At 44.8% G+C, this 25,597-nt stretch overlaps 1 protein-coding gene across 1 annotated transcript in view; it reads right to left on the bottom strand.

The window, feature by feature from the left end:
- The window catches only part of LOC106849591 (glypican-5-like), a 322,712-nt gene extending 301,366 nt beyond the window's left edge, over positions 1-21,346 (bottom strand). The window contains exon 1 of the mRNA XM_014870294.2: positions 21,151-21,346. Within this exon, the coding sequence (XP_014725780.2) occupies positions 21,151-21,316 (166 nt within the window). The 5' untranslated portion in view covers positions 21,317-21,346. The remainder of the gene's footprint in view (positions 1-21,150) is intronic.
- Positions 21,347-25,597: the final 4,251 nt, after the last annotated feature.

The raw sequence follows: 25,597 nt of genomic DNA, 5'->3' as shown, positions 1-25,597 counted from the left end.
TGAGTGGTGATGTTTTTTTCGTTGTTAGCAGTTCAGATCGGTGTTTCTGCTTGGATACAAGCATGATAAAGTGACCCCAAGACACGTGTGAAGCCCCAAGCCCTGCTGAAGGCGCTGCCAGAAGCAGCAGGGCTGTGCTCGTCACTGGCTGGGCACGCTGGGCTGCCACAGGAGCTCTCCCAGGTTGGAATTGGCTTCTTGGACAGGCTAATTTTAACTTGGATGGGCTCCCTGATGCAGGTCACTCTCTGAAAACATCAGTCCTGTCACATGGAACCGGGGGTCAGGGAAGGACCACTGCTCTGAGCTGGCAGCAGCAAAGCACGAGTGAAATGTTAACACACATACCCAGAGTGTTCCTGCTCACAGCAGCCCTCTGCAGTGTTGTTGGATGGGCTTTTTTTTTTTTTTTATTTTTCCCAAAGCATGCACGCTAAAACTTCAAACTATTGCTCTATTTATTCCTTAAAAGTTTAAGATTACACAATACACCTAATACATATTCATGTTTTAACTCCGCTTACTTTCGCTTCGTATTTAAAGAAACCAAAAGTCCTTTTGTGCTTGTGCTTCCCCAATTCAAAAGTCGTCGAAAGTTTCGCTTTCAAACTCCTTATTGCACTTAAACTTTTCAACTTTATCTCTAAAACATGCATCTTAGCCATTTAGGCACATTCCAAATCTTAAAGTTAGTTTTTGTTAGTTTAAAATTTTAAATTTATTGCTTATTACTAGTAGCTTTGCACCTCTTGCTTTATTTGCAAGTCTTGGCTCCATTTATTACAAAGCAATTTATCTCCTCCCGATTTTTACAAACATAGTAAACGTCAAGCATTCCTTATTACTTTAGTTTTTAATGAACTATTCCTTACTTTTTAATTTAGTGTCTCATTAGCAAAGCTCCCAGCTTTGCAGTCACAGGTGCTCCAGGCTGCCCGTGTGCTGGCCCTGGCACTGCCCCTGAACCCAGCACACAGCAAACCTGCTTCTCCTCCTTTGAGGAGCTTTGAGGACACAGATCTCAGCTGATTCCCCACCCAGCTATCTCCCCCGAGGAATGCTCCAGGAGCCTGAACACTGGGATCCGTTGGTCCAGAGCCAAAATGACACAGAAGGCACTCCTAAATAGAAACAGCACTAAGCCCCTGACAGCTCAGGAGCCTGATGTAAAACACAGAGCACTGAAAGCCCAGCAAAGAGCAAGCCCTGCTCTGCTCACAGGCCTGTGGGGTCAGTGCTGCCATGCACACAGCCTGGCAATTTCATTGCTCCACTATTAGCCCCAGGGTATCACTTCTAACACAATTATAGAAACCTAATAAAAGGTTTCGCTGCTATACATGCCTGGGTGCCGAGATTAAATTAGAACTCATTAGCAATATCTTAATGTCTCTAATAACTCTGATACTAATTTTAGTTTATCTCATCCCTTTCATCTTGATGAAAAATGCCCTCTGCAGTGGGAAGAGGGGAGGAGCAGTGGCAGAGGGGTGGCCGAGGGGCTGAGCCCCCAGACACAGAGCATCCTGTCAGCCCTGCTCAGAGTGCTGCCCACCAGCCAGGGACACAGCCTCAAGGGCAAATTCCTCCCTCTTGTAAGGAACAAAGCCCTTCAATACACCCCAGAGAAAGCACCCTTCCTGAAAGGCAGAAGTTACCCACAGCATCACTTCAGGATTTCACCCTGCTGATTTCCCCCTAGGACTTGCTCACCAGCTTTCCCCAAGCTGCCTCTCATTTCCTAACCAGTAATTTGGGAGGAGCTCTACCTCAGCCTCCCCCTTAAAGCACATCTAACTATGTAAGAGCTTTACCCAGTCAAGTTCCAAGCATCTGCAAAGCTGAACAATACCACTACCTCTCAGAACACGTTTCAGTATTTGACTATGCTCATGGTAAAATAAGTAAATTAAAAATTCTATCTAATTTCCCGTGTTCCAACTCACATCTGTGGTTTTACAGCATACAGCCATGCTGACTCCACTTTCTCTATTTTCTCCTAAAGGTACCTGAAGGCATCAGTATGGCCTCCCTTAATCTTAATCTTCCTACAACTGTGTTCCAGCCCTGACCATGATGGGAGCCCTCTGCCAGACTCTGTGCCACACATGCAAAGCACCTGCATCAAGGCACCTCTCGAGCTCATTTTCTTATGTATTAACTTTCTGACAGAGCACAACACTTTCAACTCTACATGCCTGGGCTTCGATCCCAAAAGGTTTATAGCTTTCCTAAAATAAATTAATTTTCTGCTTCAGATCAGATGTAAGGATTACTCTGCTGATTATGTACATTATTTTTCCATTCAAGTCTCTTTCCCTTGAGTACTGGTTAAAACTGTGGCCCAGTTTATTTATTAAAGTGAGAAAAATGACAGACTTTAAACCCTTACTGTTATTACAAAAAACAGGATAAAGTATCTTGATTCACTTTGGGAAACAGTCACATTCAGAAGTGCAGGGAAAAAAGTAACTGAGTCTAAAGAACGTTGTGTTTTGGAATTCATCAAAGATCCCTGTTGAGAACTACTGTGCAACCACAAAGCAATTAATACATGCCACAGGCATCACCTTCAGACACTTCCCTGTCACAATTATAAATTACTTTATGTGCTAAATGCACAGAAAACTGTGTATCCTTACCTGACATCCATCTGGCCAGCTCTATCAAAATCAGCTAGGGAGTATTTTGTTGTGTGTTATTTTGTGTGTTGCTTGGAGAACTTTTCATCTTGAATCAAAAAGTCTGGGACTTCATTTTGAGCTTTTGTACAAATAAAATCTAAGACTTTGGCCATTAAAACTAGCTGAATCAGTATCACTTCCCAAAAGCAGAGAGGCCTGTTTAACAAACAAAATTAACTTCTTTCAAAAGCTGAATGTATATTCATTTTGATAGCTGACCATGTATTTAACAGTTTTGTCTTTAAAATGCTGTACACACTTTAACAGCCATACTCTGAAACCAGAAAACTAAACTTAACACACACTAACTGATCCACCTGCACCAACTTTTTCAAAGACAGGCTGATTTCTTTTTTTTCAAACAAGCTGAGCCTCTACTTTCCACTGCACAGAAGAGTCCTGAGCAAGCACGATCAGAGGGTGAGCTCAGTGCAATCTGTCTTCTGACAGGTTTTGCCTTTGTATTTTGACAAGCATTTCAACAGTATTTCCAAACAAAGCTTTAGTCCAAAGCCCAAGATTTTAATGTTGTACAAATATCTTCAAAGACTCCAAGACTGATTATGCCTTAGTAACACAGAGAAAGGTGCCAAAAGTACCTTGCATTGTGTCTGGCCCAGCTGAACAGGAGCCAACACTTCATCCTTCTTAAGACTCATCTGTCTGGTATAGCTGCTGCCTCAGCTTGAGGAAAATTCAGCAATTAAACACAAACTAATTCAGGGGAGGAGACCAAATCAAATGAAAAAGGAGCTATTTCCAACCAGGGCTCCCTCTGCAGCTACTTGGGGCATAAGCAGAGCCCACACCAGCACAGCCACATCAAGGAAAAGGAATCCAGCCATTGTAGGCTGCCCCAGGTTTGTGAGGTTCTTTTTTCATGCAGCTCCTGTGCCCCAGCAGTGCTGAAACCATCACCACCTTCAGCTGCAAGACTGCTGTCAAGAAACTCATCCACTGGCCATCCTCACCTAGCAGGGAGCACAGCCTTACACTCAGGTCCACTGCAAGCAAGAAAATGTTTTCAACTGGAAAGACAAGCAAAGCATCTTCAACTCAACGTGCAGAGTCAAACAGCTACTATTTGATTTGTCAATGTGTAAAATATGGGAGCTGCTATGCTTGAAGTAGTGCCAGGAATTTGCACAAAAATCAACAAGGCAGTGCACCAGCCCTCTGGGACATAAAATAGCAACTAACCCAATAAAGCTGCTCTCTGGGCCAGGGGTAAGAGCCAGGCAAGCTCCAGGGGGCAGAGCCTAAGTCAAACTGAGGTGTCTTTTCCTCCTGCCTCAGGTATGCTGGACCCAGGGTCTCCCACACACATTTCTGACTAGGCAGAAAAAGCTTTCCAATCTGTTTCTAAGTCTTTCCTCCGTTTTGTTAAAATAATCCTACTATCAGCTTCAACATAAAGATCACACAGACAAACAACACATTAAAAGGTTGCTTGAAAAAAAAAGCTCAAGAAATATCAAAGCAGAGCCTGAATTTGTCCCATCCATCTTCGTGCAACTTGACAGCATGCATACATCCAGCATGAAACCTTACAAGTGCAGTTTGGAAAACACAAGTTATGAAAATTTCCTTTCCCTCCATCCCTTCTTTCATAGTGCATATTAGCAGAGATAATATTTAACTTGATCAGCAGACTTTGCATTCTCACTGCTCTTTTGAAATACACTAAAGGAATAAGACTATGACCAGATGTGCTATTCCAGGTGAAACAATCAAGGCTGAAAGACAAATATCTCGAGTTTTATCAAGCACATCTATTAAGGTAACAACTAGCAAGTGTAGCTACTTCCAACTTTGTCAAGCCAAATAGCTTGAGCAAATTGAGCATTTGCTCAAGAGTTCTTGAGCAGACATGAAAAAAGAAGCGTAAAACACCACAAAACAGAAGAACCACCAGATTGCACTGGAATTAAACCGGAAATCTAAGGCTGGTGGAAACCTGGCATGGGACAGCAGGGGGACAGCAAGAAGCACTAGATGTCATGACTCCAGAGAGCTGGCAGCAAGTGCCACAGCTTGCAGGACAGCTGGAGACCATCAGGCACCAGCCCTGATCAGCTTCCAGAGCAGGAACTCTTCCAAATACACTTAAGGGCAGCTTCTACACAATGCAATGTTGTTAGACCTGTTGCTAGGTGCATTTTATTCAAGTTTTTTTCTATTTCTCTCTGCTGTTTGCCTGGTTCTCCTATATTCTGATTTTGGGTGTCGTTTCCAAAGCACCTTCTGCCCTACCCCACACGTCACTGCCTGGTAGGATTTTCACTCGGCTTGTGCCCCAAAGAACCTGTCTTGTGCCTGGACCCAATGAGCAGAAAAAGCATCTGAGTTTCCTAAACTGAATGTCCCTGCAACTCACTGGAACCTACACAGGCATAAACCAGGGACTTCCTTCACTCCTCAAAGTCCCTCTCCTCACTCTCCTGAGTCAAGATTCCCATCTCTTCAATCTCCCCTACTCCTCAGCTCCCCTTCTCCCTGCCTTCCTCCAATTTTTTACACACCTGTGGGACATCCTGAAGCAGCAGAGCAGCTGGACACATTTCCAGCCCATGGGCCACAGCTTCCCTGCAAGGAGGAGCAGCTGCTGCAGGGAGAGACCTGCTCATGTCACTCCTCAGTTTTCCAGCTGTTCCCTAGAAAGTCTGGCTGTACCCAGGAGGCTGAAAGCAAAGAGCTAAGAAGGCAGCTGTGGTCACTGCTCCTTGCCTCATGCCTGTTACCAAACCTCTGGCAGGAGGAATAGGGGATGGAACTCACACACAGGAATAAAAAGCCCTGTAACACATCTACAAAGCACCTACAATTGCAGATGTTCCAGTGTTTCCCAGAACAGCCTGTCAGTAGGGTGTTGGAAGATGCATTTGGCATCAATGCCAAATGGCCATAATGCTTCTGCTGCTAAACAGACTCCTGAAGGAACAAAGAGTGATTAACTTCCCACATTTCACTGCCTCCTCCCTCTGGTCTTCCCCACACCAGCCCCAATCTCAGAACCAGCAAAACTTGAGTAGGAAGGCACAAAATCCACCTTAGAGAATTTCACTCCCAAGTCTTAATTTAATAACTGAGCAGAAACTCTTGCCTGGTATGTGCAGGTGCAGAGGCAGGCACTGCCTGCCATGCCCAGGGATTGCACTGTGGCCTCTCCTCCATGCCCTGCACTTCTTTAGATGGGTGATAAATTCTTTAATGCTGATTACATTTGTAACTTCCCATGAGCCCAGTGCTAAGTGAGATATGCTTTGAACGTGGGTCTATCTGGGAGGCAGCAGGACTGTGACTGCTGAAGAGCTTGCTAACCACACAGTACATGCAAACTCAAGAGATTTACACTCTCGAGGATCCATCCTTTTTTCTCCAAGAGTTGATACAAAAGCACGAAGACTGATGTTCATAAAGTACATTATAAAACAACTCAGGCTGATAGAGACCAGTGGATCTTCAGCAAGGGGGTTTCTACATTTACTGCAATGCCAACTCCTTCCCTTCATTTTCCTGGGGCAATACATAAAACTGAATGCAGAGGTGAGAGAAAAATTAAAAGAACTTTCATTAATTTAGAGACTATTATGACTCATCTTTCATTATGTCTCATCACATTCCAAGCAGTAACTCCCATACATCTTCTCCACAACCATCCAAAAAAAAAATCATAAACACATACAAAATATTTTCTAGAGGAGTCTAGTAAATATCTTCCTACTCAGCATCATCCAAGGACAGCTGCATTTCTGCTCTCCAGAGGGGACAGCATTTCACTGCCACAGAACCCTGCCTTACCTGAAAAATTAAACACTGAAGCCACAAGAGGTAGGAAGCCTAAACTGAAACACAGTTTACAACAAAAGTGAACTGTGTTTAAATGAAAGAAGCAGATTTCTAGCCCTGTACAGTTAGGGGAAAAAACACCCTCTGAATGTAAATCACACAGCCTGCCTATCTAGTCCTACAGGGAGGACATAAAATTCTTTATGAGAGGTGTGAATCACCTCATCCATCTCAACTTCAAACCCTAATGATAATTCAGATGTTAACAACTGTTTTACCAACTTTTTAACAGGAACTACTTGCTAATATGCTTTACCTGCTGTGGTAAGATCCATATAAGGTGGAAAAGCACAGAAAAATTCAAAGATCTTGACAGGTTCACAATAAAACGTATTTCCTATTCCTCTTCATTTTATTTGTCAACACAAAAACCTGTAAGAAGGTTAGACTGGAAGAAGAAACAAAAGCAAATATAAATCTAAAGGAACCAAGAGCCTATTGGACATTTGGGCAGTGGGCTCAGAAAGGGAAATTGCAAGAACAGTATTTGAGAGGAGAGGAATAGCAACTCCTCATTACTCCCCTTCCTCCCAAAATTTGAGTACTTCTGTTTCTGCCATCTCACTTAAAAGCCATGCATGGAGAAGCCAAGTGCTCAGACAACTGTTTTCTCTTCTTTAAAAATACCTTCTAGTCTTGCCTAAGTATTAATTTTACAACCAAATCCTACTGCTTTCAATGAGCTTGTCCTGTAAGCATGTAACTTCATTTTTGTGTGTGACTTAAGAAGGAGAAATGGCTGATCAATTTTTACCAGCACTTGAACAGATTTCCTTAGGATCCCATTCTCACTTTCATTTTTTATTCTTAGGGAGAAGAAAGAGGAAAACTATAAAATCCTTGCTGAAATACCCAAGAATTTTTAAGAAAAGCACCCTTCACACTCAATACTATTTACACAAAAGGAAGAGCTGAACCAAAACTAAGCAACTGCTTACTACACAAGACACCCCTCACCAGGGCCAATTCTTCAACTTCATTGCCCATGACACAGTAATTAATTAAAACAGGCTGCAGCAAGACTACAGCATCACAAGGTCTCTGCATCTCCTTCCCTTTCTGTGATTCTTTATGCACACAATGCCACTGCTGTCACTGCTGTCACACTGGAATTTGATGGCACAAATGGGACCCACAAGCACTGGGAGGCATCCCACAGCAGGAGAGACAGGAAAAGAGCCCAACACACGAGCCAGTAACTGCAGAGGAACCAGCTGACAGCCCCACAGGTCACATACAAGATGCCTGGAGCCTGGTTTTGATGGGCTAGGCTGAACCCAGGTTAATGCTCAGATCACTTCTCCCACACCAGACCACGTGTGCAGGAAAGAGGAAAGGTAAAAGTATCAGAGAGCTTGGTTCAGCACTCCCTGATGTCAATGGAGACACCCAGTGGCATCAAGTCATACAAAATACAAGGAAATACAGTCAGATACAGTGCTGTGCTGGGCTGCATCTCAGGATTTAGCAGTTTAGACTAACACAGCTCTGTACCCAGCAAGCTTTGGGTCAAACTCTTGAGCAGATCCTGGAACAGGGATCACAGCATTTAATAAAAAAAACCTGTCCTTAATAAGAAAAAATCAAAATTATGATAAAAATGAACCTACAAAGAATTATAATTTAGAAATGCCTTACAGTAACTTGCATTTGATTTCAGACAAGTGCTTGTGATTTTTAGCTGCATGCATTCAATGAAAACCAGTGGAAGGTCAAGCAGTTAAAACCCAAAACACATCATGGAGCTGGTGTCAGCATGCACTGGCCTAAAAAGCAGCAAGGTCCCAATAGCAAAGTTCATCTAACCCCCATGAAATCAAGGGTCACAACAGTATTTCCCCTTAAGCACATGGCAGTGCTTAGGATGGGACTGGCCTTGTGCCCTTTGTCATTTGTTTTGTTGTCTACCTAGACCATGGAGTATGCTCTGATTGTACCAGGAACAGATAAGGAACGAAGAATTGGAGAATTACAGACAGTCCACAATGACATCTCACCTGAAGGGGCCATTCCCTGATTTCTGGGTGCCAGCCATACCCCTGAGCTGGGGAGCAGCCAAGCTCAGTGCACAGGTCACATTCCAGCAGCCTCTCCAGGACCCCAGCAGTGTGCTCAGCAGGAAAACCTGAACCTTTCTGGGACTTCTTGAGCCAGAATAATGGATTCTGAAACAGATGCTGCTTCCCAAAGGCTGAGGGGAGGCAGGAAGATTTCCAGAAGCCTTTAAGCTGACACCACAAACAACTTTCAAAACCCAATGTGGAAACCTCAGATGGGCTCCTACATTTGGCAATACTAAACAGTACGTTTGACCTTAGGCCAGTCCCTTAGGCTCCACACTTTGTTTCAGACAAGGAGAAGAGGAAGATCTCTTCCATTAGTTTGTTTAGACTAGTAAGCAATTCCTAGTGGAGAGTGCCCTCTGCCATGTGCATGTTCAGTGTTTTCCTGAGACCTGCTTTGGATTTGGACTCTCTGCACCTGTTATATAAATGAAGAAATCATGTTTCTTCCCTGACAGCACTCCAACAAGGCACCTTCCCAGCACATTGAACTGATTATCCTTCCCTTCCCGTTTGTGCTGCTCCACTCACAACTACCAGCATCCCTGGAGCTCTGGGGGTGGCCAGCACAGCCCTGGTGTCACAGAGCTGCCTGGAGCCAGCTGGACACAGGGGCAGGCAGTGCTGGCTCTGCTCAATCTGCCTTTGGAAGAGCCAGGGCTGGGCAGGGCATGGCAGGCACCGAGACACAGCAGCCAAGCTGACACAAGCTGGCCCCGGGCAGCCCTTGCTGCTCAGCTCATGTTTTGGCACCTGTGATAGTGACTTAGAACAAACTTTGCAAATCTAAGCCAACAGCCCTGCCAACAAATGACACTGACACTTTTCATCCCGGTTGGGGTTTATTTCTATCAGAGAAGGAACAGCAGGTCTGTTAGCAGCAAGGGGCAAGCCCCCAGTAAGCTTTAGATCCCAAGCAGGTACAGCCAAACCACAGCTGCTTTTCGGGGAATGCAAATGTTTAGATTTCCTGACATATCTAAGGCAAACCAGATTAGAAAGAGTAAATTTGATTATTGCAGTTTGAAACTGAAAATGCAATGTTTTAGCCAAATACAACTTCGGGCTGCTCCAAATGGTAACAGATATATTTTTTTCCCAAACTTCAAAACTAAGATTAGGAGATTAAAGCCAAGTCTTCTCTGAGCAGAAGTCTGAAAGCCTTTCTCTAAGAGCTGTGCTTCCAACTCCTTTTAAAAAAAGCCCTACTCTGTTTTGGGAAGCCAGTGTTTTTCTACACATGCTTTGTTCTCTTGCCTTCACACTCATTACACCACTCCTTCTAACCACCCATGTAAAAGAGAAGGAATACTGCACTTCTCAAAGCTGGATCTTGTTGTGAATTGCAGGGAGGGAATATTTTCACCACCACCACAGGGCAACCATGTAAATCCCTGGGTGCTGCTCCCCAAATATCACTTAGCAAGCCCCTGCTTCTGAAAACATCACTCCAGCCTTCCAGTTCCCACTTTTTTGTGTTTCCTTTTGGAAGGACAATGAAGCAGGAACACAGGACATAATGGTGTGAGCTTTGATTAGAGAGATGGTGTACTTCTCCTACAATGAGAGCCTGAGTGAACTGGACTTGTTCAGCCTGCAGAAGGGAAGGGCTCAGGGTGATCTAATTACAGCCTTACAGTACCCGAGAGGAACCTACCAAATAATGGAGAGGAATTATTGCCAAGAGCCTGGAGTGACAGGACAAGGGGGAGTAGATTCAAACTCAGAGTGGGTTTAGATTAGATATGAGGAAAAAATTCTCTGCTGTGAGGGTGGTGAGGCCCTGGCACAGGTTACCCAGAGAAGTTATGGATGTTCCATCCTTGGAAGTGTTCAAAGCCAGGCTGGACAGGGCTTGGAGCAACCTGGGATAAGTGGAAGTGTCCCTGGGTTGGTATGAGATGATCTTTAGGGTCCCTTCCAACCCAAACCATCCCATGATTTTACCCTGTGAGAGACTCCAGGACCAGCCATGTAAAGCCCAGCCATGCAGCACTCTGCAGACAGACAGACAGACATGCTTTGGGGAGGCAAGACACAAGCTCTGACGTGGAGCAGTAGAGAATGATCTGAATTTGGGCACAGCCTCATGCCAGGGATGGTTACACTGCTGGCAGCACAGGACTGTGTGACAGGGATCTGGAGCATGACCAAATCCCCCTGGGCATGTAAACTTAACCCTCATCTTTGAGCCGTTTTCAGCCATGAAGAAACATTTCCCTACTTCAATAACAACAAAGCATTGCTCAAGAATTAACATCCCATAACAGTGAAACACTGAAAAACACAGGGTTAAGGACAAGAGCCTGAAAAATTAGAGATATTCAGACTTGCTCTGGAAATCCCACGTCTATTTGCAAGACTTAAAATTTTGATCAATGTCTTCTGTTTTCAGTAGCCTAATTGCCACCTCACCTACACAGCTGCAATACAGTGAGCTACCTACCACCAGCAAAATCTAGGGTGAATATTGTATTTAAGTTAGGAGCAAATGCTCCACATGAATTCAGGTATCTCCACACTGCCTTACTACACCAGTGCAGTTTCCCACTGGCAGCCTTGCAACTCATCTGCTGCTCAAAGTCTGATCACTTGGAAACTGCTTTTTCTGCATGCTCCCATCCACCACTACGTGGTAAATCTGTGAATTTGTTATTTTGCCTTCCTGATCATTGGATCTGATATCCCCACACTCTATGTTTGCTCTTCTTCACAATTCTCCAACATATAAAGGGAGAAGAAACCTGCTCTTAGGACTCAAACACCAAGTTATAATCCTTAATGAGTTACCACATCTGGAATTCACTTCATTCATTCAAGGTGCATGGGATCCAAAATTTAGTTTAGATTCATTTACACCAACAAGCTTATTTCTCTGGGACCAGTGCAAAAACACAGAGCACTGTTTTAGAGCACAACAAACCAGACCAGTTGTCACATAAGTGTTACTGTGAAGAGGAAAGTCCTAGGAATAGGATAATGCTGTATTTTAGCAAGGAAGAGTAAGGTTTTGCATTAGTAGGGTAATTAAGCACTGGAACAAACAGACAAAAAAGGCTGTGATCTTCTCTCACTGATTTAAACAGTTTATTCTGGCCACAAGTAGAGGGAATGGACCAGATGATCACTTCAGGTCTCTTTGAGTACTATTTTCTGTTATTCTAATCTTTCAGCAGCTCTCAGCAGTGTATTTTTCTAATTACATCCAGTTTTCAACAGATTAGTCTCCCTTTATTCACATTTCCTAGCACAAACACCCAGAGCAAGCTGCTCCTGGACACCAGCTCCTTTGGCACTACGTTGCTGTACCTTTTGTGAGGATTTAGCCCTTAAGATCTCTCAAGAGTAGAGCTTTAATTTCACAGCACGGATCTTGCTCATTTTACTCCATATTTACCGAGAACAAAGGGAAGACTATGCAAATGCCCTGCTACTTAGACCTGAACAAAGTGGAAGCAAACATGTAGATGTGAATGGGAGACATAATGGTAGGGGAAAAAAGCAGCCCTTTTCAAAAGTAAAATGACTTTGTCAGGGTCCCTTTGCACTATGTGCATGGATGATTTGTGACAAAACAAAAAAGTGCTAGCCTAGCACGTCACCCATGTCAGAGATTAGAGCACTTCAAAACCTTCAGTAGTTCAAGCACTTGCTGGAACTTGAAAGGCTTTCTTAGGCAATGCTGAGCTTCTTTATGGCTTTTACACGACTTTGATGTGCACCTAAGAGTGAGGAATCTTAATCTGAAGGTTTTCTATGGAAACATCCATATTGTATAATAAATCAGAAAATCTCATCACCCTGATTAATGCTGAGTCAAAAGTTTGCAAAAGGTTTTTTTTGCCAGAAGTTAAATTCGAAGTCATCGTTTGGATACCTAAATAAGAGCCCTGAATTTCCAAGCACTTTGCTACTTTCAAAAGCTTCTACAATAATGGCACTGGTGTAGTATCTCTGATCATTGATGAAGCAGGGCTCCCAAGGAAGTAGGTGCTTATGCATGTGTGACTTTCTCCCCTATTTTCACTCCCTCTTTAAAGCAAAGATTGAAAGTTTTCCTTAAAGTTAAGGGACCTGTGGAAACACAATCAATTTCTCCCGTGTTACAAAACCTCTTCTCTGAGTGCAAACATGGATGTGTCAACATCAGCTTCATTTCCCCCCTCACTATACACCCTTAACCCCCAGGAGCATTAATGGGAATTATGCATGCATAACGAGCACAGAATAGTCCCCTTATGAATAGGGGCCTTGTTGGAACAATGAATACATTTAACCATTAACATCTAGGGATGTGCCCAACTATCCAATTTAACTAGCTGCCAAACAAAGCTACCATGACCTATCTGATACTGTCAGGTCTGCAAGTGCAGCCCTCTGAAACTTGTCTCGTTGGTTTTTAAAGGAGGTGACAGTGCTCTGGGCAGGGGCTCTTTGTCACAAGGAGCTCCTGGCAGGAGGATGGGCTCCAGAACCCTGCCACATCCACCATGTGATGGAAGAGCTCTGCAGAGCCAAAGACCATGACCCCAGGAAGCAGGCACAGTCATCAGAAGACCAAAATAATCTATATATATAATCTAAGGACACATATGCTGGCCATCAGTATTAACAGACACTCAGAAAGAGCAGAGAAAGGCAGAATACAGCACAGAATCACAAAAAGTAGGCTGAGAACTACATTTCAAAAGAAGAGAATGGAAAGACAACTTCTAGGGGAATAATTTTGTCCTCTACAGGTCTGAAGTTCTTATGCAATTGCCTGGCTACACTTGCTCTTTACTCCTACATTTTAGCTATCAAAATGCAAGACAGAACCTGAGGATATGTAACAATGATACTCTCCTGAGACTTCTGAGTCTACAAAATAAATGTAAGGGTATCATCTATGATACTCAAAATTCCTCCATTGTCTTAATTTCCTTCTGAATTCTTCCAGCTTGTGCTGTGAAATTCCACAAGTTAAAACTTTACTCATTAATCATGCATGTATGAAGACACTAAGAAGGTAATTAATAACCCTCCTTTAAAACTGATGTACTGAAAAGACTAAAATGGATAGATTTATTTTCCTGGAAGTGTATGCATAGTGTGCATCCATAAGAAAAGGCAAGGTTGTGACTGCTCCATCATAAATCATTTGTGTAACACTGCTGAGCTGCTTGGTGTGGTACAATGGCACTGAGCCCCAGGAGGGTCCAGGGCAGGCAAGCAATCCATAAAATTCATCTGTCAGACTGCCAGGGTCAGCCTTTGGGCAGCACCTTGGACAGGTGACCACTGCTGGCCCAGAGGGATGCTCTGGGTGCCAATTCACTAAGCTATGGAGCTTCACCTGCCCTCAGACACCACCAGAGTGCTGGACTCAGCACAGAACCAGCAAAGCCACCTGAGCTTCATTTCATCCTGAAACAGGGAGGCAAAGGGGGTCTTTAGGTTCTCCTCTAGGGTGGTCTGACAGAGCAGTGCTGCTACAGCAGCTCAGACACAAAGGCCTCATTGTGTCATCATCAGCATTGCCATAAAACATATTTAGCAGTTGTAAGGGACAAAATGCAGGGATAAAATAGTGTCAGAGCAGGCTGGCACAGTCCTGCTATGGCTACTCCACACATAGCACAGGCACTTCCCTGTCCAGACCTGGCTCAGTCCCCAGCACACCTGATCCCCACATCACCCTGGCTCAGGAAGGACTCCAATGGGGAAAATCCTTGTCCTCCTCAGCCTGTGCTATGGAATCCTGTGCACCCAGCTCTTAGCTTGTGGCTCTGCTTATTTCTGTGCATCTAAACAGAAGATACTGTGCAGAAATATTTTGTGTTTTGCCACCAAATAATATACTGCCTAAAAACACTGAATGCTAACTGCTCAGCAGAAGATTTGAACAGGCTTGCCTCCCTATCTTATTCTATCCCTAGGAGAAATCATTAAATATTAGCTAGATGCTTTATTTCATCCATTGGTGCTGCTCAGAAGTTCCTTGTATGTGAACAAAGCAAATACCTTTCATGGATATGAGGAGGAATCTATCATCTTAAATACTGATACCTAATCAACAGATTGATACACTCCATACAAATTTTGTCACAGGCCTGGCTGCTGTCTGGGAATTGACTCTGATCCATCAAAATTTGTATTTTCCCCTAGAAGCAAAAGCTATGCTCTAAACTGGTATGTGATGAGTATGCATTGGAACTATTACTCAACATATGCCTCTTTATCGTGCCATTTTATGCTTTCATGGGACAAAGATTCAATTACAAAGACTTTACAGTATTTGGAGCTCTAGCTCTAGTTTTATACCATTTAAAAACAAAACCATTTTACCACCCAAGGTGCATTTTACACATATCCTTGTTTTTAACAAATCCTCAGGCTATGACATTTTTCATTATTAATCCTTATAAAAGCTCTTAGTTATTTTGATATATTTCTTTTATTGACTTTTACAGCGATTACCTTGCCAACTTTGTTTCCACTTATCACATTAGTGCCTTTTCATTAGTACTGCCCTTTGGTTAAGAACTGTCTGTTCAGACCTGGCACAGGGGTGTAGGAACATTATTTTTCTATTATTTTCTGATAACAATCTGGTAGCAAAACTACAGTGGCACATAAGGTATTCCAGAGGCAGCTCTTGGGAGTCACCAGTATTTTAGGATGAACCATTTCCTACTAAGCTTGTTTTCCATCCTGAGGTCCAGTTCAATTCCAGAATCACCAGATCTTAAGCTGACCATTAAAAATAAAAATCATTACATAGTCTTTTCAGCAGAGATTTCTCAGAGAATGAATAGACCATGTGAATTGTAGCAATACTTGACTCAGTCTGACACGAAGATTGTGTGCTGGGGGAGAGAAGCTTCTCTGCTGACTCTTGGACACCTTCCCAAGACATTTACAGGAAAGGCTGATCTGAGTAACTAAGTCATTTTTCTTCTCACCTGGACCAAATGCTCATGCAAGTCACCAAGGACAATGTTTTTTGGGGCTCATGGATATGAAAACTACAGGTTTCCATCTGGCAGTGGAACGGCAATTCCATCTTTATGAGGCATTAAGTAAGTTTAAACACATTTTTTCTGCCTATAGATTACTCCCAAGAGGCCATTACAGAGGGGGCAGCTGGTCCTGTGTCAAACAGATTTTTAAGACACGGGAAAAGAAGGGGAAAAAAGATGTTACTGCTGGTGAGACCTTGCCTGTACCCAGAGTCATCACCAGCCCCAGGTTAGCACTTCTGGTGACAATCTGAGCTGAAGAGTGCTATAAAATCCTGAAAAGATTAATGAAGGAAGGATTCTTACTCCAGAGGAGCTGCAGGCTGCAAAAGCAAAGCTTTGCTTCTGCTTAGAGCAGCAATTTGAGCAAGCACAGCCCACAGCCCCTGACTGCTCAGAGGCTGCAGGAAGGAAGGACAGCTTTCAGGTTCAGCTTCCAGTTCAGGAACCAACCTAACTTCCAGCCTCTTCCCTCACCTAAGGAAAGGAGTCAGTGAAGGTCAGCCTGAAGAAGTGAAGCTATAGCTCAGTGGTATTTTTTCTGGCTGCAATCTACCACCCTTTCATGGTGGGTCTTCAGCAGTAAAGTTGCTCATAGTAATATACCATGATATAGACAGGGAAACTGAGGCACAACTGCTCTGGGCTATTCAGACAGGAACAAAGATGGGAACAGAATCTATCTCACATTGGACAGGCCCACCCCCTCCAAAAGGTCTCTCACCCCCTTTGTGATATAAATCCCCAAGAATCCTGTGTGTTCATAAATAAGCAAATACAAGGTGTAACAGGAAAAACACCTTCCACTGTACCAAGCTGCAAGGTAATGCCAAGGATATTTCAAACTTGGATAACAATCAGGTTTGTTTCAAAAAGAAATAGGAATATTTTTTGGTGCCTTTTTACAATCTTAACCACACTGTGTAGTTCCTGTGCATAAACAGATCTGTGCTCCTCCAGCAATGCTTCCTCTTCACCCACCCTACTGAAGGCAGTCCCACACGAGCAGGTGGACACAACACCCGAGCACAAACTGCAGCTCACACCCGAGGATTTGAGCCTCTCATTCCAACGGGGCAAGATCTTCCCAGAGCCATTACAGCAAATCCCTGTCTCCTGTGACCCACAGCAGACACTGACAGAACATCACTCTGAGCAAAATGCCTTCCTGCACTACACCTTTACCAGGGGAAAGGTCTTCTCATTAGGGAGGCAGAAAAGCTGAGCAGTAACAAAAAAACCACAGGAAAATAAAAGTGCTGCGTGACCCATTTCATAAGAAAATGGGCAATTTAATAGACATACACAAATTAGGGATCTATTCATGCTCCTTTCTCAACACACATGGGAGCTGTGCCACAGATTGAGGTGGGATGAGATCCAGTCTAATTCATGCACCACGTGCAGCACGGGGCTTCTGGGGGGAATCTAGGACTTGTCTGTCATTATTCAAAAAGTGAAACAGTTTTAATGTAAAAAATTAAATGCATGTCCAGCTCTACAATGGGATATTCAATATATACACAGTAATGAACACTCCTGCTGATTTAAGGTGCAGGATGACAGGAGAATAAAGCAGCTTTTAATAGAACAAAACCTGCCCTTTGGAAGCTAGTTCCTGAGCATCTTCTGCACTCTTTGTAAACCAGGAGTACAACAAGAAAAAGCTATTCGTCCCTTTGGTAGTTTTCTACAAGATGATTATTTATAAGGTAAAGAGTCCCTAAAACTCTTGCACAAATGACATATTTTCCATGCTTCCCAAAAATCAGCCCAGTTCTCCTCTCTCTCCTTACCATATGTTTACAGACTGGGGTTTTTGCATGCTCAAACACTAGTCAACAAGCCAGAGGGAGAACTGAGCATATGTGAACGAGTAGGACGTTCTCGTGGTTACACGATCACCGAAGGAATCGCACGAGGACTTTTATTCTGGTTCTGCTACAATCCATTGCCTGAACGTGGTCACATCACAGCCTTCGGCTGGGTTCACTCAGTTCTCCTCCTGAGAAGCTGGAAAGCAGTGACAGGCAGGCTCCAGGTCCCAGAAAAAGCCGGGAGTGTCCGGAACCCGTGCCAGGAGGCAGGGGAGGCTGTAACCCAACCCAGGGCTCGCAGGGCACGGCCAGCGCAGCCCCCGCCCGGGAGCCATTCCACAAGGGGCAGCACGCGTCAGGTTGGAGCTATCCAGACTCCCTGGAACCAAAAGCTTAGTCCCCCTTGGCAGGATTAACCCAGCCCCTCACCCTTGGAGACAGCTTAGAATCCTCTCTCATCAAAATGTCAACCCAGGAGCTCCTACGAAAACATCCCAGCTCAGTCTGTGATAATCAAAGTACACGATCGGGGACACATTACCTCATTTCTCAGTCTGGGGAAGGCACAAAAAACCCTTCCTCTGGATCACAGCCCAGGCAGGAGTACCTTTACCTGACCAATCTTTGCTATTTGCAGCAAATCACCCTTGAAATATTCCATTTGTTCCAAAAAAGCAGGGTACCAGAGAGAAGTGCAGATTCCACCAGAGGAGAAGGGAGTCTTACACACAGACCAAGGAGACGTGCTGTTTAAAAATGCCTGCAGTTTGGATGTCTTATCCATCCCATATCCAAAAATGTCCTTAGTCCTGCACTCATCAACGCACTAAACTTCAGAGTAGAAAAATACCCCATGCCTTTTGGGGGAAGAGAAACCGACAAGAAAACCCCTGCTCATCTCTAAGGGCTCATTCAGGTGATGATTTTCAGGCAAGTTGCTGCCAGACTCACATCACACCTTTAAAGCAAAAGCCTTTTTTTTGCTTTCCTTAGGAGTCTTCCTCCTTCCCTTGCCACTACATTTTATCCAGGAGCTGGCAGATCCTGCCCAAACTTCCCACGTCACTTGAGGCCACGCTGACAGCCCTGTCCCACCCACTCAGCAATGCCACCACCTGGCTCCAGAGCAGGTGAGCACAGGGAAGCAGCTCCCAGCCCCCCAATCCCTAGGAGCGATATCCAGGATCCACTGCTGCATCCCACACCCACCAGCTGACAGCTTCAGCGCTGCAACCACAGCTAATGCCACACGAGGGTGTAGGCTAATTCTCGCAAGTATTTCATTTGATTACACGTGAAATGGGCACCATCTATAAGAGGAGACAGAAAGTTTACAGCTGTCTGTCTGTCAGTCCCTCCCTGGGCACTGGGATGGGCCTCTCTGACTGAGCTGCTGGTTTTCCTGAAGGGTCTAAGAACCTAATAATCATTAAGACTTTAACCTCTGCCAGATTTGTTGTATTAGCCTACAAAGACTGGCTTGAGATAAGCCAAGGGCTTTCAACACTTTGATGACTGAAAATATCTAATGCACAGACAACAGGACTGCAAAAGTTCCATTTTTTAGTGAAAAGAAGCCAAAACCAACATGCAGGTGACTGAGGAGCACCCCAGGGCAGGGCAGGTCTGGCCCACAGGAGCAGAAGTGAGCAGGAAACTGCTGGCATTTCACTCAGGGCTCAGTTCAGCCAAGCACACTGCTCCCGTGTCACCCCAGCTGCCCACCATTCTTCTACTTTATCTGACAACCAGCATCTCCAGGAGATGTGCTTCAACGTTTGTGTGCCATTAAAATGCATAATAAAACGAGTCTCAATGTCAGGAGAAATGTGTGTATATTAAGATATATTCGCTGATAACAGCTGCCCATGAAAGTGCTGGGAAACACTTCAGTATTTAATGAAAAGAGGGCACAAGACAGGAGGCATTACTGCCCAGCAAGGGATCATTAAAGCACACAAGCTTTGGTGGAGCCGAGTGATACTGAACGCACTGGGAAGATCAATATGCACCACTTTTCCTCAGCTCTGCTTCAACCCTCTTCAAAGGAAACCTTTACAAGCTCAAATTTAAGAGCATATTACCCTTCCTCACCTTCTCTCTCGCCATGTCTTTTCTGAGAGCTTGTTATCCAACAGGGAAGCTGGATAGGACAGAAGACAATGAAACCTGTCCACAGCAGGAGGGCTGGAACTCAATGAGCTTTAAGGTCGCTCCCAACCCAGACCATTCCATGATTCTGGGATTCTCTTCAGCCTCACGGGACCCACACCTTCCTTCTGAAAGCTGTTTGAGAAAGTTTCCTCTACAGCACCAGTGCTTTACAGCTAATATAAATCCATCAATTTAAAGTTGGAGGAACTTCTTCCAGGAAGAGCTCAAGAGAGAGTTAAGCATCCATCAAAATGGATGAAAAGCCTTGTTTTGCCTCTCTTTTAGCTCTCCAAAACAACCTCCATCTGATGCCTCTATCAGCACAGAACAGTAATACCAAGCTTCAAAACGCCATTCCTGCAAATCTCTTCTTGCCAGAAAATGACAAATGATTCCTCCTCCACAGGTAACTCTACACCCCTGTGTTATCTCAACTACCTCATGCAAAGTGAAGATCACCAGCACTCTGCAATCGATTACAGCCACAAGAGATCAGCCCAATGGCCTATCAAATTTAATCCCTGAGACAGAAACCCGTGCCAGAAAACATATCCAAAACTCATCTGAGAGAAGAAATCTTTCCATCAAACTCCACAGGCTTTGAATTAAACTGCTCTCAAAAAAAAAAAAAAAAAAAAAAAAAAAAAAAAAAAAATAGCCCAAATTGCAACTTGTACCACACCTATAGTCAATTGCAGTAAGGTAGCTACAAATTATGTTAGGAGATAGTGTTTACGGACATTGGAATAAAAAGAGACTCTCTTTAAACAGACTCACTGAATTGTTTAGACTGGAAAACATGTAAAAGTGAGGAATGTGACTTCATTATCTAGATACATGATACATTCACGAGAGTTTAATATAAAGTGCTTCATCCCCTTACTAGGTTAGCTGTAGAATACGCTATTTAAAAAGTCTATTCTTATTATATGTGCTGCTTTCCCCGTTCAGTGCTGTCAGGCATTGTTCCCGAACTCCGAAAAGGCAAAACGAAACAACGCTCTGCTCATCAACTTTCACAAGTGCTGCAGACTTACTGCTTAACTAAGCAAAAGCCAAGTTCTGTTGGCTGGATCGCTCCAAGGTGTCACCTCTGCCTTTCCTTGTGACAGCGCTCCCCAATTCATCTGCAAGATGACTCTTCCCGAGTCACAACTTGCAGTGAATTCGCCACCCGTGTGAGGACCCCACATCTGGCCAGCAGAACAAGCCTGCCGAACTATCCGGCTTCTGCCACAGGGACCGTTCCCGTGAGGAACACCCTGCCCCAGGCACTCCGCAAGGATCGCAGCGCTCCCAGCCGCGGCGATGGAAACCCCGCTGCCCGCGGTGGGGACCGGCAAGCGACACCTGCACAAGGCGAAAGCGCAGGAGCCACCGCTCCCCTTTCCTGGCAAAGGCTGGCTTCTGTCAGGCAGCGCCGTGCCCGGGGCGCTCCGCTGCCCTGCCCGAGCCCGAGGGAAGCCGCGCTGGCGGACGGAGCCGGGGCGGGCAGAGGAGCGGAGCGCGGGCACGGCGGGACCCCGGGACCCCGCCACCCTCCCGTCGCGGCGCGGCCACCCGCGGGTGGCTCGGTACTGACCGGCCGTGGGCACGTCGGGGACCAGCTTGAGGGGCCCGATCTGCCGCAGCTGGAACGCCGTCCGCACTTCGTGGCAGCTGGGGGACCTGCCCGCCGCCACCGCGCCGCACAGCCCCGCCGCCAGCAGCCACAGCCCCAGGACGGCGCGGCTCCCGCCGGCGGCCATCTCGCACCCCGGCCACGGCCGCGGCCGCGGGCCCTCAGCCGGTCCCGGCGGCGGCAGCGCTGCCCCCGCCCGCCGTCCGCGCTCCTCCTCGGCGGGAGCGGCCGCCGCCGCCCCTCCCCGCCCCTCGCAGCGGGGCCCGAGGGGCGCCGCCACCCCCCGAGCGCAGCGGGGGCAGGGCCGGCCCGGGCAGAGCCGCAGCCCTTTCGGGCGCTCAAGTTTGCCGCGGGCATCGCTGCGGTGCCGGGCAGTGCCGGGCACGGGAGATGCGCGCTGTGGCGCTGGGTCGGTGAGAACAGGTACAGGGAGCAAGCAGAGCAGGAGGTACGAAACCCACAAGCACTGCAGGTTGCGCACTCATTCGCGGTCTGCTTCCATCCTGAAATCCCCAGCAGATCACACGGAAAGGTCTTGGTGAGACAAGTGTTAACTCCAGCCAACAGTCCCTGCAGAGAATAGAAACTTTACCCCCGGAAACACATCCTTATACACCAAATGCAGATATAAATTGTCCGTTTGTACCAAAAGCAGCAGTTCTATGTGGCCGGGGGGCATAGCCCCCTCCTGGGGATCACACCACCTTCGGGAGGTGCTCTGCGATCTTTTCACTGCGCTCAGCAAGCCGCGGTGTCAACTGCTTTACCACCCCTTTGAGCACAGAACTATGCTCAACACCTATGAAACATTTTCCATTTCACAAAAACATTCAATTTCCAGAGAAGCCAGACCCAAGCAGTCTCCCACAAAGAGTCCCATTTGCACAGCACCTCTCAGGCATATGGAGCACGTTACCAGGTACAAGAATGACTATTGTTCGAGGCTCTTATGTCTGATTTCTTGAAGGTTACTTGCAACCCTCAAGATGCTTCTAATGTGCTTCTGGAGCAGCGGGGGAGCCCACCTGCAGCTAATTTAACCATTATACGTTCCCATAGGTAGTAATGAGAGGCTGAGCTCAAGTGCTGAAGTTGCCCGAGTTGTATTTTAATAGCTAAAAGCGTAAATCCTTTAAGCAATTTACTTGTATTAAATGTGTTCCTATCAAGACAACAAGAGATTAATTTTCCCCTTCTTTTTTTTTTTTTTTTTTGAGAATAAAAACCCCAAAGAATTTGATGTTTTAGCTCGTAAACTAAACCATTTAACTCGTAAACTAAAAGAAAAAACAAACTGGAAGAACAGACCAGCCATATAATCAGGCTTCTTAATTCAAAAGTAGAGAACAAGTCACCTTGAAAGACTTCTGCTCACCGGGTTCAGAGCTGCAGTCCCTGGCTCATCCTGCAGTTTTCCAAGGTCACACAAGAACCAGAACATGATGGAACAAGCCAGCATACCAAAGGGCTGACCCCCAAGAAATCCAGAGCCCACAGACACCGAGGCAGGTTATATAGTCAGCAAGGCTGAAGTTACACACACATATTAACAAATCGAAGTGGCAACAGGTAGATTAAAAAGAGATGAGGGAATAATCAGCATCAGTGACAGAATAAATTAGCATCATAAGGCAGAGTACCCAGCTGCCAAACCATTGTACAATATGTGGGTTTATGAACCCAAGGAAGATTAACAAGTTGCCCCCACTGGCATTTTGTTTAACCTCAGGCCCAATCCTAAAATACTTTATTCAGACAATACCCCCATTGACTTCAGTGGGAGTTCTGCCAGAAAAGAAATGGCAGGATGATGGATCTAACAAATAATTTACTTGACAAATAACAGCATTATTTGGCATATACATTATTCTATGAATAGCATCCAATCAGTCCTGTGCGAGGGCTTGAGGCATTTAATTCAGTGGAGTTTTTGCTATTGTTTTCAGTGGGTGGCAAATTCAAATCCCTAGTTCTTGTCTAACATGATTTTAGTGCCTCATCTTTATATGATGGGTATTCTTTTCACCACCTGTCTTTTTAAGTTATGTCACTTATTTGTACTTTTTAATTGGTCCTCATATTGTTAACAGAGGACAGTCCATTACATCATCTCCAGTTCCCCTCCTCTCCTCAAAATCCTGCTAAGGAACCAGAATTATTCTTGTGCCCAGCAGAAAACTCAGTGAACTGGGATGTCCATACAGGTAGCACTAGTTACTTCATTACATAAGGAAACATTCATTTCTCCTGATTTTGGGATATCGACATTGAGAAACATTAAATAAAGATGGCATGTTACATTTTTCAGGCTGGAATTTAATTTTTTTTTCCTCCCTCTTCCAAAAGAAAAAAAAACCTAGATCTTCCACACACTGCTTAGGTGTGGAATATATCCTGATTATATCCATAACACTGAGATAGTTGTTACCACCTGAGCAGCCCCAGGTGATGAGCATGCACACAGTCCACGGGTAAACGCTGGCCCTTGCAGCCCGGGGGTGACACTTACCTGTCACACCTCCTGACACTGCTCAGCCGACAAAGAGCACCTCTGGCACCACTGAGCACCCAAGATTGCTGCTTAAACCCAGCAGGTGAAAAGTGACAGTGGCTTCAGGTGTGTGCCCCTACAAAGGGATCCTCAAACCTGGTGTCGTGTTTGGCTTCCCAGAGGACTGGGAGCACCCAGCACAGCCATGATACAGTGGGCTCCGAGGAATGCAGCCCCATTTCTCCAAAGCACACAGTGCAGGGCAGCCTCGCTGCCTCTGGTGGAGGTGGGCAGGTGCTTCATGGCAAACGCTGGCCTGAGTGCTCTGCTGGAACAGGGCTACACATAACACAGGAGCTGTTCGGCCAATTATTGCACATGACATTCTGCCACACTCGAGCAATTTGCTTGGAACAATCGCAGTTTACCTTGTCAACAGGTGTCTTGTCTTTTAACAAATGAATATTTATCAACTGTACATCACTGAGAACTGTATCAGTACTTCTTACAATGAATGGCCACATAAATCTGCCCAAACAATCCACTCAGCCTAATCCTGCTAAAGTGACCACAGTACTCAGCATGAGCTTTGGATGTGTAAGAAAAGCTGGGATCAGGCTTAGAAGCAGGGTTTTGTGTGCCTGCTGCCTCAGCCCCTCTCTGGTTGAATATAGCTGGAGCTTTGCCAGTGATTTAAATGGAAGCTGGACTAATTCCCTTATGTTTAATATAAGCTCATCTCCAACTGGACTTTCCACCAATGGGACTTAATGGGCACGAGGTCTGCCCTTGCCAATTTGGCTTGCAGAGGAAAGCCTTGCTGTTTGTGTCTCAGCCATGCCAGGAAAGCCAGCAATCCAGTCTTTACAGCCTTATTTTATCTTTGGAGGTCCAGTTCTTCAAGGTACATCTTTCATTGAAGCACCTGACAAACTCAGTGGACAGAAGCAAAATTAAGGAACTTATTTATGTCATTGGGATAAGCCCAAATGACGTGCTGATTTTCATTTATCAAACAACTTAATCAGCCTCAAAAGAAGTGTAAAATCCTCCATCTGTAATTAAGACTAGTTTCCTTTTTCAGCGTTTTATAATTTTCTGGTGTTTCTTCTCTTAAGAAAGTTAAATTTATTTTCTGAAGACTATTTCAAGTCAGATCAAACTTTAAAGCTGAGTATGAAATTTTAAATATAGCAAAAAAGTCATGCATGAAATATTCATAAATATGCCAGGACTAAAAAGCACTGCTAGAAATATATTTCTGGTGATTTTACTCAAAATCTTCTCACTCTGTTAAATGATGAACACTATGAAACTATTACAAAAATTACCAGTCTATGCCTACCATTGTTTTTTGGTTTTTTTTTGTTTAGAGATCCCATTTCCTTCTCCTTCCCTCCCAAAGAGCACAAAGAGAATGATCATGCTGCCACACCATGAATTGTTTCCATGCTGCATGTACTCCACACAGAAAAAAATGTGTGCAGACCTTTTTGATGGTCAGAATGCAGTATTCCTGTGCTGCCTCATTATTTCAGGGATATTTTTCACTTTACCAGACCTATTGAAATGCACACTTTAGAAGTGCCTGTGGTACGTTTTTTCCCCCTGAAAAAAACCCATGGAAATACCTGAAAAGCACAGCCATTAACTTTACCATAACACTAATTTTGAAAAAAATTATTAGACCACCAACCAAAGATCTATGGAAGAAATACAATTGATGTGACAGCCCAGCTAGTCAAAACAGCCACTAGTTAAAACATCTTATAGACAATGCTGAAGATACTTCCACTTTTTCATCTTTTTCCAGCGTTTCAACAGTGAGATGACAATTATTTTGTATCAGACCAAAAATCCTTCAGTCCTTGACTTATCTCCTGTGGCAGAGATCAGACCTGCTGTGCTTATTTAGAG

Source organism: Sturnus vulgaris, chromosome 10 (assembly GCF_052056855.1).
Source record: "Sturnus vulgaris isolate bStuVul1 chromosome 10, bStuVul1.hap1, whole genome shotgun sequence".
Classification (NCBI taxonomy): Eukaryota; Metazoa; Chordata; class Aves; order Passeriformes; family Sturnidae; genus Sturnus; species Sturnus vulgaris.
This window is presented reverse-complemented; position numbering and strand designations above follow the sequence as displayed.